At 41.7% G+C, this 12,520-nt stretch overlaps 3 protein-coding genes across 6 annotated transcripts; 1 reads left to right on the top strand and 2 right to left on the bottom strand.

The window, feature by feature from the left end:
- Window positions 1-489: 489 nt before the first annotated feature.
- On the bottom strand, window positions 490-3,771 carry rnf115b (ring finger protein 115b). 2 transcript variants are annotated; one of them, XM_084697182.1, is made up of 9 exons: window positions 3,631-3,771; window positions 3,046-3,104; window positions 2,876-2,933; window positions 2,545-2,801; window positions 2,170-2,238; window positions 1,977-2,049; window positions 1,711-1,804; window positions 1,336-1,451; window positions 490-1,124 (listed from the first exon to the last, which is right to left on the bottom strand). In XM_084697182.1, the coding sequence occupies exons 1-9, from the start codon at window positions 3,706-3,708 to the stop codon at window positions 999-1,001; spliced, it is 930 nt and encodes a 309-aa protein (XP_084553308.1). In that variant the 5' UTR covers window positions 3,709-3,771; the 3' UTR covers window positions 490-998. The 2 variants fall into 2 exon arrangements, with proteins under 2 accessions (XP_084553308.1, XP_084553309.1); XM_084697183.1 differs by having other exon boundaries at window positions 2,545-2,792.
- A 367-nt stretch (window positions 3,772-4,138) lies between these two features.
- On the bottom strand, window positions 4,139-7,958 carry scamp3 (secretory carrier membrane protein 3). Of its 2 annotated transcripts, none has more exons than XM_084696359.1 (9): window positions 7,511-7,958; window positions 7,226-7,306; window positions 6,819-6,932; window positions 6,545-6,671; window positions 6,213-6,341; window positions 5,705-5,864; window positions 5,460-5,561; window positions 5,179-5,296; window positions 4,139-4,885 (listed from the first exon to the last, which is right to left on the bottom strand). In XM_084696359.1, the coding sequence occupies exons 1-9, from the start codon at window positions 7,562-7,564 to the stop codon at window positions 4,736-4,738; spliced, it is 1,035 nt and encodes a 344-aa protein (XP_084552485.1). In that variant the 5' UTR covers window positions 7,565-7,958; the 3' UTR covers window positions 4,139-4,735. The 2 variants fall into 2 exon arrangements, with proteins under 2 accessions (XP_084552485.1, XP_084552486.1); XM_084696360.1 differs by having other exon boundaries at window positions 6,545-6,668; window positions 7,511-7,945.
- On the top strand, window positions 7,865-12,448 carry tmem106bb (transmembrane protein 106Bb). Of its 2 annotated transcripts, none has more exons than XM_084696361.1 (8): window positions 7,865-7,987; window positions 9,252-9,462; window positions 9,798-9,861; window positions 9,956-10,115; window positions 10,248-10,388; window positions 10,492-10,541; window positions 10,633-10,686; window positions 10,880-12,448. In XM_084696361.1, the coding sequence occupies exons 1-8, from the start codon at window positions 7,943-7,945 to the stop codon at window positions 11,016-11,018; spliced, it is 864 nt and encodes a 287-aa protein (XP_084552487.1). In that variant the 5' UTR covers window positions 7,865-7,942; the 3' UTR covers window positions 11,019-12,448. The 2 variants fall into 2 exon arrangements, with proteins under 2 accessions (XP_084552487.1, XP_084552488.1); XM_084696362.1 differs by lacking the exon at window positions 7,865-7,987 and adding an exon at window positions 8,168-8,405.
- Window positions 12,449-12,520: the final 72 nt, after the last annotated feature.

Below are 12,520 nucleotides of genomic sequence, written 5' to 3'. Positions count from 1 at the left end.
ACGGGCAGAGGAGGGGGGAGGAGGACGAATTGAGGGGAAGGGAGGAGGTCAGATGTCGTACGCCACGACTGTCCACTTTCCCTCATTGCACGTGTATATACCCAGATACCTAGCCTATTATGAATTTTCTGTCTACACATGAGTGCTGAAAAAAAGATTAAACTAGTATAGAGATTTCGTCTCGAAAAATTAACTACTCATTCACGTCAAATGGTCTATATGTAATAGTCTGTAATGCATAATTAATGGTCAAACTTTGCATGGGGTAGGCCATAACAGGTGTCTGTATTAGCCTTTAGTTTAGCCACAGTCAAATATTAAAAATATTAGTGTTAGACTGAGAAAGGGGAAGTGAAACTGATTTTATTCATTCTCAGTATCCTTCCATCCAGTTTTTCCCTGCTTACTTCAGCTCTGCAGTATCAGGTGCCTGATACCTTCATATGACCAGAAACATGTCTCATTCAAGTCAAGGAAAAAGAGGAGGAGCACAGATTTATACTTTAATAGCAGATTCCAATTAAGAGACAACATTCATTGTTAGGCTGGCCTGTATGAGATCAGAAGGGAAACCAAAAAGTCCAGGATTAGACTAAAGGGAAAAGAGCCTTGGTACAAAACAAGGTTTTTCGCCAATCGTTAATACAAATTGTTTGTATGTCCTCATATTTTGCCATTTCCTAAAGGGTGTAAATACCGGATCCATGAGGGATAGATTCTCTAGGAACTCAAGTTATGAGGCAGTATGGGAGAACACCAATCCAAATCGTGTCAGTGAGCCTGCATCTGAGTTTATTTGTCCATATACTGACCATACTACTATCAGATTATTGTTGCTGTTTGATTCACTGCAACCAAAAGAAAAACTACGGGTCCTGGATGTTTTCAGGGAGGTGGTAAATAAACTGAAATTGGTTATTTTTAATGGGAAGTCAGAAAAAGGGTGGAGGGAAGGTGTGTGGGAGAAAAAACAGAGGTAGAAGTTCACAACTAGTCTCTCAAATGGCTTGTCTCTCTTCCTGTGGTTCTGCTCTGATGGAGAGAGCCTCAGGGGGTTCTGACGTGGGTTTTGCGCTGTTGTCAACACCGTCAAGACTTTTCCGACACACCGGACAGGTATCATGCTGTGGGTGAAATACACATCAACAGAAAATTACTTTTAATTAAGAGCACCTGCACTTTTGAAACACCACAAAACTGTAATCAGCCTCTGCACCACTAAGTGATGACTCATTCACTTACTCCCTTGTGTAACTTATGAAATGCAGACATATTTAATAGAACACAGTGATTTTCAAGTTCCCACTAACCCTGAACTCTCAATGTCCTTCTTACCAGTTCCAGCCATGGCACAATACAGTCACTGTGAAAATAATGGAGGCAGGGTAGTTGTCTGACAGACTCTTCCACAGAGAACTCTTCCCTACAGACTGGACACTCCAATCTGCAGTCTGAGCAACCAAGGAACCAGAAAGTTAGTGAGGGTAGCATGTGTTTGGGGCCTATATCCAATCAACCTTGAGTGCAACAAGTTTGGCTGATGCAATAATAGGATTGGTTGAGAGTTGGTGTCTATTGTGGATTCTGTACGTGGTATGACACATTCTTATTCATAACCATGTTCTTACAGTTGTTGTCTGGTGAATACATTTATTTAAATATAGGATTGGTTGTATTCATACAGTATGAAGTCTCTGTTGGTAAACACACCTGTCTGTTCTCGAGAGATGCTGACTGTTGGAAGGGATGAGATCATCTCTTTCTCTGCAGGGGGGGGACCTGTGCTCTCAAACTGACCTAACAACTGGAGGAGCGGGCAGAGAGACAAAGAGATGGAAGGAGAGAGAGCATGAGGAAGAAAAGGGGGGTAGACAGAAGAAATAGGACAAAAGAGAAAGACAGAAAGAGAGAAAGAGTTTATGAGACTCATTGTGTTGCCATGAGGCCTGGGCATTGTGAGTGGTGACATCACTGACCTCTGTGATAACAGCATCTAGACCTCCCTGACCCCAGGCATAGTCCCCTGGGTTGGAGTGTAACATACTAGTTCTAAGTCAGAGAAAAAAAACAACAGAAAGAGAGAGGAAGACAGACAGAGGACACAACATTTCAAATAAAATAATTATTTAAAAAGGGCTACAACTGTTGAGAAAATTGTTGGTTGTTTACAGTGAGGCTGGTGCGGTGCCTGGATTCCCATTGTTGGAAAACAGACCGGCTAAGAACTGCTGCACAATCCTACAGAGAAACACACAAAGTCAAAAGACCATTACCATCAAATGAAAGTCTCATTTTTTACTTTTTGGATTATGTAACCACACTCCTGTTTGATGATATGATTACGTAACATAACAATGTAACAGAACTTCAGAGTTTGGAGTTGAGCTGAGGGAGAAAAGCCCACTACAAACAAGCATGAGAGAAAGATCAATAAGGTAGTCTTGTTTATAGGCTTGCAGTAAACTTGCACGAAAAAGCATTCAAATTAAGTATTTAATTGAATTCAATGTATGTCCCACACATGTATCTCCCATTGTCACCCACCCCTCCACAGCTGGTGTTGGGTCAGGCCTGGATGGTCTCCTCTCTTGACCAGGGGGAGGAGAGGGAGGCTCTGGTGCTATGTTCTCACTGCCTCTAAAGGGGACTCCTGGGATTCTGCTCTCCAGGCCTTCCCCTACCAAGTTAGAGGCGGTGGACCCAGGGACAGGGCTGGGGCTGGGCTCCACGTCAGAGTCAGAGCCAGAGGCAGGGGGCTCTGACAGGAGAGCAGAGCGTTCCATGAACAGCAGCTGCCACAACTTTGGATAGAGAAAAGACCAATAAGTAAATTTACATTACAGAATATCATATAATATAATATAAGACGACACACCTCTGAGAAGACTGTGCCTGCATCTTCAATGGGCTCTGCATTGCTGTTCTCCAGGAGACTGAAAAGGCAAAGTGGTTTATGGTTCAGTTACAACAATGTAGCAATTGAGCTGGGAAAACTGTGCAAATGTGAGATTTGCATGTTTAAACTGCAGTTAAGTGTAATTTTACCTGAAGTCTTCTGTCACCTCCTCAATAAAGCCTGAATCACACCTTGGGCAAACATATTCCTGTTAAAAAAATTAAATAATCTTTACATCAGAACATGCAGCAAGCAAGATAGTGCATCCAGCAAAGATCTGCTAGTTATTATTTTGCCCATATTTGTCAAGGGGGGGGGGGGGGGGGTCAGCTGTTTTCAGAACGCCCTGGTGCGTCTGGTGTGCCGAGAAGTGACACCCTTCCCCTTCTGTTGCTCACATGCAGTTGACAGTTGCCTAATGCATACTAGTTGGCGACACAGTTGCCAACAGTAGTGCTTCTAAATATGGCAACGACGCAAAGGCGAAACTTACCAGACTTGTTGTCGAAAATGAAATATCTCGATTCACTCTCCGTGCAGACACAACTTAAGTATGAAACAGCTGTATCTCGTAATTATACAAGTAAGTGTTTTAAAACATGTATCACACTTCAGATGTGTTCAGGAGGCGGTGACAACTTCTAGTCTATGAATGGCCACATTGATTCGGCAATATGCCATCCACGATCATAGCCTACTGGTGCGCGCGGTGGGAACTAGTTGTGCAAACTCACCGGGAGTTTTGGGTTGATTTCACCTTTACAGCAGTGGCAGAAAAAGCGGTGTTCTGGTGTCGCCGCAGCCTCCGCCATCTTCACCGTGTGTAACGCTGTGTCACTGACGTCGCTATCGGAGCTTACAGAAGAAGGCGTAGAGCTTCTCAAAAGGGTCAATTCAGTCCACTTTCACTTTACCACTACTAATCGTAGATCAGTCCAATGTTATTTCGGAAGCATTTGTGTAGTTCATTCACCTTTCATACTGAAGTAGTTTAATCTAATATTTAACGAGTCTTGTGAAAATCGTCACAGTTAAACTTAAACCAGCTGAAGTAGCCTGATAACAAGAAAAAAAAGTTTAGGCTAATGTAAATTAAACAGATTAGTAGACAGGAGACAGCCTGTTGGATTCAGTAGGCTATGCAAACAATATAGAGAAAGAAAATGTGACATAGTAGTTGTAGTTTACCAAGATATTTGGCCCATATCTTTGTATGATATTGACCACAGACAACACAAAACCTTTCAGCATAACAATTTATTTTCATTTAAACCAATACATGTAAACAGACAGCACCAACAACAGTATCCGCAAAAGGTCACAACCAAAATATGAGCAATCATTTACAGTAATGATTTTGGCAAATGTAGTGTAAATAGGCATTACATATTTCAAATATCAAAACAACTTGAGTTAGAGCTCACATAAGCAACACAAGAGCATGGGCCAAACAGACAAATGAACCATTCAGCTGTTATTAAAATGTTAATAGCGTCACTTCAGTTTATTCTTGGCCAAGCTATTCACTACACACAGACCAGCCCAGCCGTATTCTTTAAGACATTATTACAAATTCTCTATCCCCACAAACCACATTTGTCAGGCCCATCACATTTTGCAACCCAGGGCACTTAGAGAAAAAGGAAAAGAAATGTACTGCCTCATCACATTTGTCACAGACATTTTCAGCCACTTCTTTTTACTCTTCCTTTGTGTCACATCCTATACATGTACTTCCATCATCAGGCCTTGAATGTGTCTATATGGCACACATGTCTCCTCCCCCCTTTTACTTGCCTGACCAAACAGTTTGCCACCTGCCCTGCCCTCTTCCCCTATCTACCGACCGCCAGAGAAGGCCCCTTGGGCGACACCGGTAGTGGCACTGGCAGCAGCCTGGCGTACTGTTTGGTTGGACATAACTCCAGTGGCAAACTCGGCCTGAGCCTTCTGAAAGCTGGCACCGGTCTGCCTGTACATTGAGTGGATCTGGGAGAGCAGAAGGAGAGAGCGTAAGAGAGAGGAATTGATACTTGATGCACACACTAATACAGAAACTTATTATAATCTCCCTGTCTGTCTGAAACTGAAATGGACCAAGCCAATAAGTGGTCACACTTAATCCCTAAAGTTACTTACTGGTGATACTTACTGCAATGTAATTACCATGGTGACAACATTAAATATGGCCCATTTAATTACCCAGTGATATATTTATTATATTAATTCTCTTTTTCTCGAGTCTCTTATCCTCTTTGTAGATACATTTTTCATTACCGTACCTTCTTAAGCATGACTACTCCCATGGCGGTCTGGGCAGTGAAGAGGACGGCACTGAGCATCATGATGACCCCAACAGGCACACTTGTCTTCAGAGCAGCCAGACTTACAATCCACCCACTGGGAGAGTGAGAGAAAGGCAGAGAGGGTGAAAAAGAGAAGGTTTGAGGAAAAACCAGAATGAGAGATGGAGGATGTCAAAGTTGGAGAAACGTAGTGGACACATAGCATCAAGGTTTCATGTTCATGTGCTTGGTCCCTCATAATAGTTTTTCATCCGTACCTGAAACCCCAACCGGGGATTCCAATGGTCATGATGACATAGATGACAACTTGCACAAAGAATACGAAGAAAAAGGCAAAAAAGTTGAAGGAGCTGTCAGTCCTGTGAAGAAAAGACAAGATTTTTGGTGAAAGTGAAACGCAACAGGTGTGAAATATCCACAGACTTTTTAAGTATGTGGTACCAGTCTTGTGATACCAGTCTAAAACAACCGACCCTGTTTGGAAATGTGCTTTGTTACTTACCTAAAGGCTTTGTACACAGGCCTGTACCAACAGACAAAAGAGCAGGGGGTAGAAAGAAGGACCCAGAGGATGGACAGGCCCAGCCCGACCCCATTTGCAGGGTCCACACAGAACATAGCCAGGCAGGAGATTAAGTTAAAAAACAGTGTACAGGCTGTGACTGGGAGAAGGAACAAAGAGAGGGAGAGAGAATCAGAGGCAAAGACACAAGTTTGAGGTTGGAGATTTTACAGGAAGAGGGGAGTGAGAGAGAAGAACAATTAAATAAATAAATATAATTCAAGAAAGAGAAAGATGGACAAGACAGGCGGATTTGATCAGTTTGGATACCACAATCAAAAAGAATAATCCAAATCGTCCTTAATTATCCTTATTGTCATATATGTGAAAGTGTGAACTAGATAACTGTTGGCTCCATATTCATCCAGTTGACCTATCATGGTGACGTTAAGATGATCTGGTGACAGTGAGATTAAGGTGCCAGCAGCAGAGGCATCAGAAGACTTACACATCCAGTAGTAGTACATGATAGTGACAGTGCGCTGAAAGTTCTGGCTGATGTCCAGATTGATGTCCTGGTAGAAGCACGGTCCCACAGGGCAGAACGATGGCAGGGGAGGCCAGTTATTTTGACGGGCTGAGAGAGGAGAGAGAGAAAGCATAAATACATAATCAAGATTTTAATCGTATCACCATCCCTGCCCCCATCTCCTATCCATTGATGCTACTATCATTTATTCTTTTCAAACAGATATTTCTTCTGCCCATCGCTACACTGACTATCCTCCTTCTTTTCCTTCTCTCTCCGTCTTGCATCTCCCCTCCATCTCCCTTTCTTACTGGCTCCGGGGCCGAGGGCATGCGAGTCCAGCTCCCTCTCTCTCCTCTCTAGATCTTTGGCCTTCCTCTCCAGCTCCTCCTGCTTCCGTAGGAGCTCCGCTGTGGTGGCGTTCACTGCCGTTTGCTGCTGAAACAGAGTGAGAAACAGAGTGAGAAAGACACAGAGAGAAAAAAACTAACAAACAGCGGGAAGAGGAAATAAGCATAACCTTAACGGAAAGGCGGTAAAATGCCTGTACATCCCTTTACGACTACGTATGCACATCATGGGTACCTGGGAGTTGTAGGAGCCGTAGTTTCTGGGTTCTGTGGGCGTGGTCCTGCTTGGTGGAGTCTGAGCAGGAACTGGTTGGGCGGACGGAGATGTGGCCTCATAGGGTGGTGGTGGCTGGATAGGAAAACCATTAGAAATTCTGATCATGAATATACAGGGACGAGATTAGATGTCATCCTATGTGGATGTTGTAGGTATCTCTTTAATGGGAAGGTTGGATGTTAACATGCCATCATGTCCATTCTCTTGGAATGTAACAACATTCCTACAACATGCCATAGGCAACATATATTCAGTTATGAGGAAATTTCTAGAACTTCTCCCCCTAATAAAAAGTCATTTTCTGGGGTATGCATACACTCATGTGCCTGCACACAAACGTCCATAAAAACCACACACAGCCTTACCCCAGTTTTATTGTCGAATGGGTTGTATAGATCCAGTGTGGCATACTCAGTATTGCTGCTGTGTTGGGTCACAGCAGGATCCTGGGACACAACAAAACATGCAGTTTTGCGTTAATTTAATGTCTTATTCAAACTCTTGAATCTGATCACAGATTAGAACAGTGAGCAGCGACATCACATGATCAACCACGCGTCTGCTATTAGGCAGGGTTTGCAAAACATTCTCCTATATTTAAATAGGAATACGATAAAACATCAATAGAATACATAATTTCTTTTAGTCACCTGAAATGGATTGGCGTCGTCACTTGGCTCTGGAAAACTTGTATATTTTGACATTATTGACTCTTGTTGTTTATCAAAGGCAGTTGACGTTATCTTATTGCTATTAAGGTAAATGTATACGAATTCTCTCCACTCAGACAATCCCCATGTCGGATTTTGTCATTGTTACGGTGAACAATAATGTACTTGCGTATCTGACACAAACGGCTAAACAAATTTGACAGCTGGGTTATTTGTTGCTGAAACGTTTCCCCAATCTCTCGATTTAGTTAAAACAAATTCCTCATTGTTGATTTGATTGACCAGTTTTTTTCAGCCTTCATGTAGTTTAGTTTTCATCGGGCGTGTTTCCTTTCATATCGTTTTTTACAGCTGCAACGGTTTTCATCTCGGCTAGCACAAACAACTGTGAAATGGGAAATCCAGGAAGTAATGTCATGTGACAGTTGCGACAGAGAGATGGAAGCCAACCTGCTGGTCTGTCAAAAACACCCATTCAAAAGGAACAGTTTTTAATAATCTTGTTGAGATTGTAGTGATATTTAAAACAGATTGATGATGACATTAATGATAGCCTTCTCTTTTTTTTTTTACAAGGGTTATACGAATCCACCTATTCACTGGTAGTCAGCACTGTGTGCTGCATGGAAGATGCATTAAAACGTATTACAATTGTATTTTGTCATAATAAAGCAATAATACATTTTAGGGTTGTGGTCAAGAGCGGAGTGATATTTAGTTTATCGCTGCGTCATCAACAAGCAAAACGATAGGGGGCGTTTCTTTGAGCGTACTGCGAATCTTTGCTAGCACTGATTTACATGATACCGATAGCTAGCTTCATGCCAGGAACGACTGCAAATACATTGCTAGCCTCTGACAACATCGATAGCTGGTAAGGCCGAGAGCACCTGGCTTATGGAATTGTTAATCATATGCTTAGCACGAACTAGACGTTTTTCAAATAAATTGCTTTTTGTATACCACAATTTTGGGGCCTAGTTTTTGAGATTTTAGGCCAGGGTGGCTGACTGTATACGTTAGCTCTAGCTAGCCATGTCGTCGACTCAATTAAGTTTGTTAGCTTTGCTTTGTTTACGTTATAGCTAGCTACTGCTAGCTAATATTTGTGGGCGATCTAATCAACAAGTTTGGCTTAGAGGGATCGACCCATTACTAGCTATAAATATAATTTATAAGTTGAGTTGGCCAGTTAATTACTGTACAGTATATAGCAACTAATGCTAGGCACTAAGTCTATTGGCAAGTAGTAGTACTACAGTAGAATAGCAGAACTATCTACTGTGTTGCTAGTCAGCTAACACCATAACAACACTGTTTTCAAGGTAAAGTAGCTTTTTCAAGCTAGCTAGCTAGCTAGCTAACATAGATAACCTAATGTATTTGAAAGACATAGTCTATTTGGCTGGTAGTTAGCTGAGTCAATGAGATGTTCTTACATTTACCATAATTGGCGGTTCATTTGAAAATCTTTTACAGAATACTGTTGATTTCTAACTGTTAATCTTTAAGGCGTTTGTCTATTTTGAATGTTACAGCTAATCCTTTATCTCCACCAAGCAATTTAATGGTTGATACGATAGCACACTTTCTAGTCCTATAATGTCCGGGCGAATTAAATGCAATTTCCCCATCCATCCATCCTTTGGCACAGTGGTCCATAACAATAGTGAGTCATTTTACCTAACCAGCCAGCTACATTGTTTTTGCCTTTTGACAGGTGTGCGTGACTATGGGAAAGTCCCTCTCTCACCTGCCCAAGCAGACATCCCACGACGAGTGTCAGGACAGTCTGACAACCCACCAGGACTACAATGGCATGGGTGATGATGGAAAAGGTGGAGATGTGTCCCAGTTCCCCTACGTGGAATTTACTGGCCGTGACAGTGTCACGTGCCCCACCTGCCAGGGCACAGGGAGAATCCCTAGAGGTGAGCAGGAATGAGAGACTTGCCTATTTAGCAGGGTTTAGTTGAAACATAACAAATGGGGATTGGCACCTTTGGTAATGTACTGGGAAGCTGCCAGAGATGGCGTAATGGGTTTAATTCTTTGCTGATTCCGACTTCCTGTGTAACTCTGCCATGTGTGGCAGGGATTCATGTGATTAGTTGTTATCAACTTACAAGGGGTTGGAGGCAGTAAATAAATGAGTCATCGAGTTATACAGTACGTGTTACTCATCAATGTGACAGGGTATGCCTTTGTGCCAGCTTTCAAACACAGTCACTGGATTCTCTCCTAATAAATGTTTTCACGTCTGTAGGTCAAGAAAATCAGTTGGTGGCTTTGATTCCATACAGTGACCAGCGACTCAGACCCAGAAGAACGTAAGAGCAGAATTGTTGTCTTGGTGGTAGTTCTTGTGAATTTGTAACATTCCAGGTACTAACTCCCACCTTTCTTTGATTGTGTGCTTTTCAGAAAGCTGTATGTGACAGCTTCAGTGATTGTGTGTCTGCTGCTGTCCAGCCTCGCAGTCTTTTTCCTCTTCCCACGCAGCATTGATGTGTCCTACGTGGGGGTGAAGTCAGTCTTTGTCAGCTATGATCAGGACAAGCGTATTGTCTATCTCAATATTACAGTGAGTGAGCACCCTCACTCCCACACATTGCTTTGGACTGAATTGACAATGCTGAAACTGTCAACTTTTGTAGTGTTTTTTGTTGAGGTCCACTAAACATGTATCATTTCATGGTACTTGCCTGCCTTCCAGAACACTTTAAACATCACCAATAACAACTACTACTCAGTGGAGGTGGCCAACATTGCAGCACAGGTGCAGTTCTCCAAAACGGTGATTGGGAAGGCACGAATCAGCAATATAACTGCCATCAGTCCCCTGGACATGAAGCAGGTATGATTGTCAAATTCAATGGAGACAATTTATTTACACATATTTACAGTACATACTGTATGTTTGTTTTTGTTTTTTCTGAAAATGCTTTTTACACACACAGATGGACTATATGGTTCCTACCATCATAGCAGACGAGATGAGTTACATGTAGTGAGTATTGCACAGCACATGTAACATCCCTCAAAAGTCTTTATTGGTATGTCATTAAATCTGACTCCAATCCACAATCTTTTCCCGACAGTGATTACTGCACCCTGCAGACCATCAAGGTGCACAACATTGTGGTCATGATGCAGTAAGTACTGTCCAATGTTCAATTATATACATTCTACATTGTCTCAGACTGTCCTTCAAATGTTTACCAAAAAATGTTTTGCTGCTGGAGTGATATTTAACAGAGATTTACATTTTAAAAGATTTCTAAAATCACGGCTGATCTTGTTCTGTGTGGGTCATGTCTTCACCTGCTCTTCCTCTGTCGTTTCCAGGGTAACCATCACAGTCACATACTTTGGGCACATCGAGCAGGTTTCCCAGGAGATGTACCAGTATGTGGACTGTGGAGGGAACACTACCTCTATCCATGGGCAGGCCAAGCCATCCAACGTCCTGCTTCCCCCTGAATAATATACACACATGTATAACACCCCCTTTCCCTCTCTCTGACCTTTTCCTAGGCCATGAGATGGGCTTAGTGGAGGCTAGCCTTAGATAGTTCACTGTGTTCAACGCTTTCTCGTACTCCTCTTCCTTCTCCACACTGCAAACACATTCCACTGTGCGTTTCATTTCTATGCTTGTTGACTGATGTTGGATGTAAATGGCTGATGTTGTCACGTTTCAGCAGAGATTAACTGGAGGCTCTGACACGACTATCAAAAGAACGTGATTGTTTCCTGAGGTTCACTATATTAAAATGGCAGCATGAGATGAAAATATTTTAAGCACCAAACCAGGATGCACTTTATGCACTTCTGACAGAGCACACTGGGTACCGCGGCTGTTACCGTATCACCCAAGAGTCAATGCATTTTCAAACACTGTAAATGTATATGGTATATATTCAGTGTGGCAACTCCTCATCCATGTGTGGTTGAAGAGAATCTTGAAAGTGTTCTCTCAATAAGATCACTATGATGGGGCAATAGTGTGTATAATGATTACATGTTTGCTTAGTATGTCTGCCCTCTTACTGCCCTCAAAGCTTCAATCATTGTCATTATCTGTGATGCTGAAAGTTATCCAGTAGGGGGTACAGTGTACATGTTTTCAGTTGTACAAAATGTTTACCTACCTTCCTATAGGATGATCTCAGTGTTTGTGCTGTAATGATCACATGAAAGGCATAAATGCCAGCTAAATTGTAATTTCAAGGCATAAATGTACCTTTACTCAACTCCAGCTTTGAGTCAGTACAGGTGCTGAGGCATCATTTGATGTTGGATTGTCTCTAACACTGGCTACTACATCACAATAGGCTACCACTGAGATACACATACATATATGCTTAAAAAAAGACCAAGGGGCTTTGCGAGTTTTGATAAAGGACTGGTTGGCGTTTCAGACCTTTTTTGACCATTTGTGGAATTTCCTAGATTAGAACAAGACATGAATTATATACCATACTTAAGTATGATTGTATCATACTTATTTTTGAGTATTTTTGAAACCTTTAAAGTTTGAATATTTAACTATACTCATTCAAAGTACTACGAAAGGTACTTAAGATGTTTTTAATTGAAATTTCAGAAAAGTAGAGTAAAATTATTAACAATTTTGTTTGTTCTTACAAGCACTTTAACCTGTTTTAAATGTTTTAGATAGGCTGGATTTACTATCCTGTGGAAGATTAATTTGTATAGTCACAAATCTGTTTATGTTTGCTGTAGGCTATCTGTAGAACTTAACCTCTATTTATTTTTGCAGTCATTACGCTTGTTTTGAAGAGTACTATGACAGTTTTCATAGATTGTCATTACGTTGGTCTCATAATATGTCATTATGGGATCCCATTGTGTGGTATCAGTTTTTACCGCATGAATAAACTTTTAAAACACTGATGTGTAATGTGTCTTAAATTTACACTACCACTCAAACAACCAAAAGGAGAAGCAGTCATAACATATGAT

This window comes from Hypomesus nipponensis, chromosome 4 (assembly GCF_054491055.1).
Source record: "Hypomesus nipponensis isolate SF chromosome 4, ASM5449105v1, whole genome shotgun sequence".
Lineage (NCBI taxonomy): Eukaryota > Metazoa > Chordata > Actinopteri > Osmeriformes > Osmeridae > Hypomesus > Hypomesus nipponensis.
The sequence above is the reverse complement of the archived record's forward strand: the minus strand, read 5'-3'. Positions and strand labels throughout refer to the sequence as shown.

Excerpts from the sequence above, each read along its gene's own strand:
- rnf115b (XM_084697182.1), bottom strand. The coding sequence starts at position 3,708 with ATGGCGGAGGCTGCGGCGACACCAGAACACCGCTTTTTCTGCCACTGC. Across the intron at positions 2,802-2,875 it reads CAGGCACAGTCTTCTCAGAG|TTGTGGCAGCTGCTGTTCAT; the intron begins GTGTGTCGTCTT and ends CTCTATCCAAAG. Across the intron at positions 1,452-1,710 it reads CATCTCTCGAGAACAGACAG|ACTGCAGATTGGAGTGTCCA; the intron begins GTGTGTTTACCA and ends TTGGTTGCTCAG.
- scamp3 (XM_084696359.1), bottom strand. The coding sequence starts at position 7,564 with ATGTCAAAATATACAAGTTTTCCAGAGCCAAGTGACGACGCCAATCCA. Across the intron at positions 6,672-6,818 it reads ACGGCTCCTACAACTCCCAG|CAGCAAACGGCAGTGAACGC; the intron begins GTACCCATGATG and ends ACTCTGTTTCAG. Across the intron at positions 6,342-6,544 it reads TGCCCTCGGCCCCGGAGCCA|CCCGTCAAAATAACTGGCCT; the intron begins GTAAGAAAGGGA and ends CTCCTCTCTCAG.
- tmem106bb (XM_084696361.1), top strand. The coding sequence starts at position 7,943 with ATGTCATGTGACAGTTGCGACAGAGAGATGGAAGCCAACCTGCTG. Across the intron at positions 7,988-9,251 it reads AGATGGAAGCCAACCTGCTG|GTGTGCGTGACTATGGGAAA; the intron begins GTCTGTCAAAAA and ends GCCTTTTGACAG. Across the intron at positions 10,542-10,632 it reads GACGAGATGAGTTACATGTA|TGATTACTGCACCCTGCAGA; the intron begins GTGAGTATTGCA and ends TTTTCCCGACAG.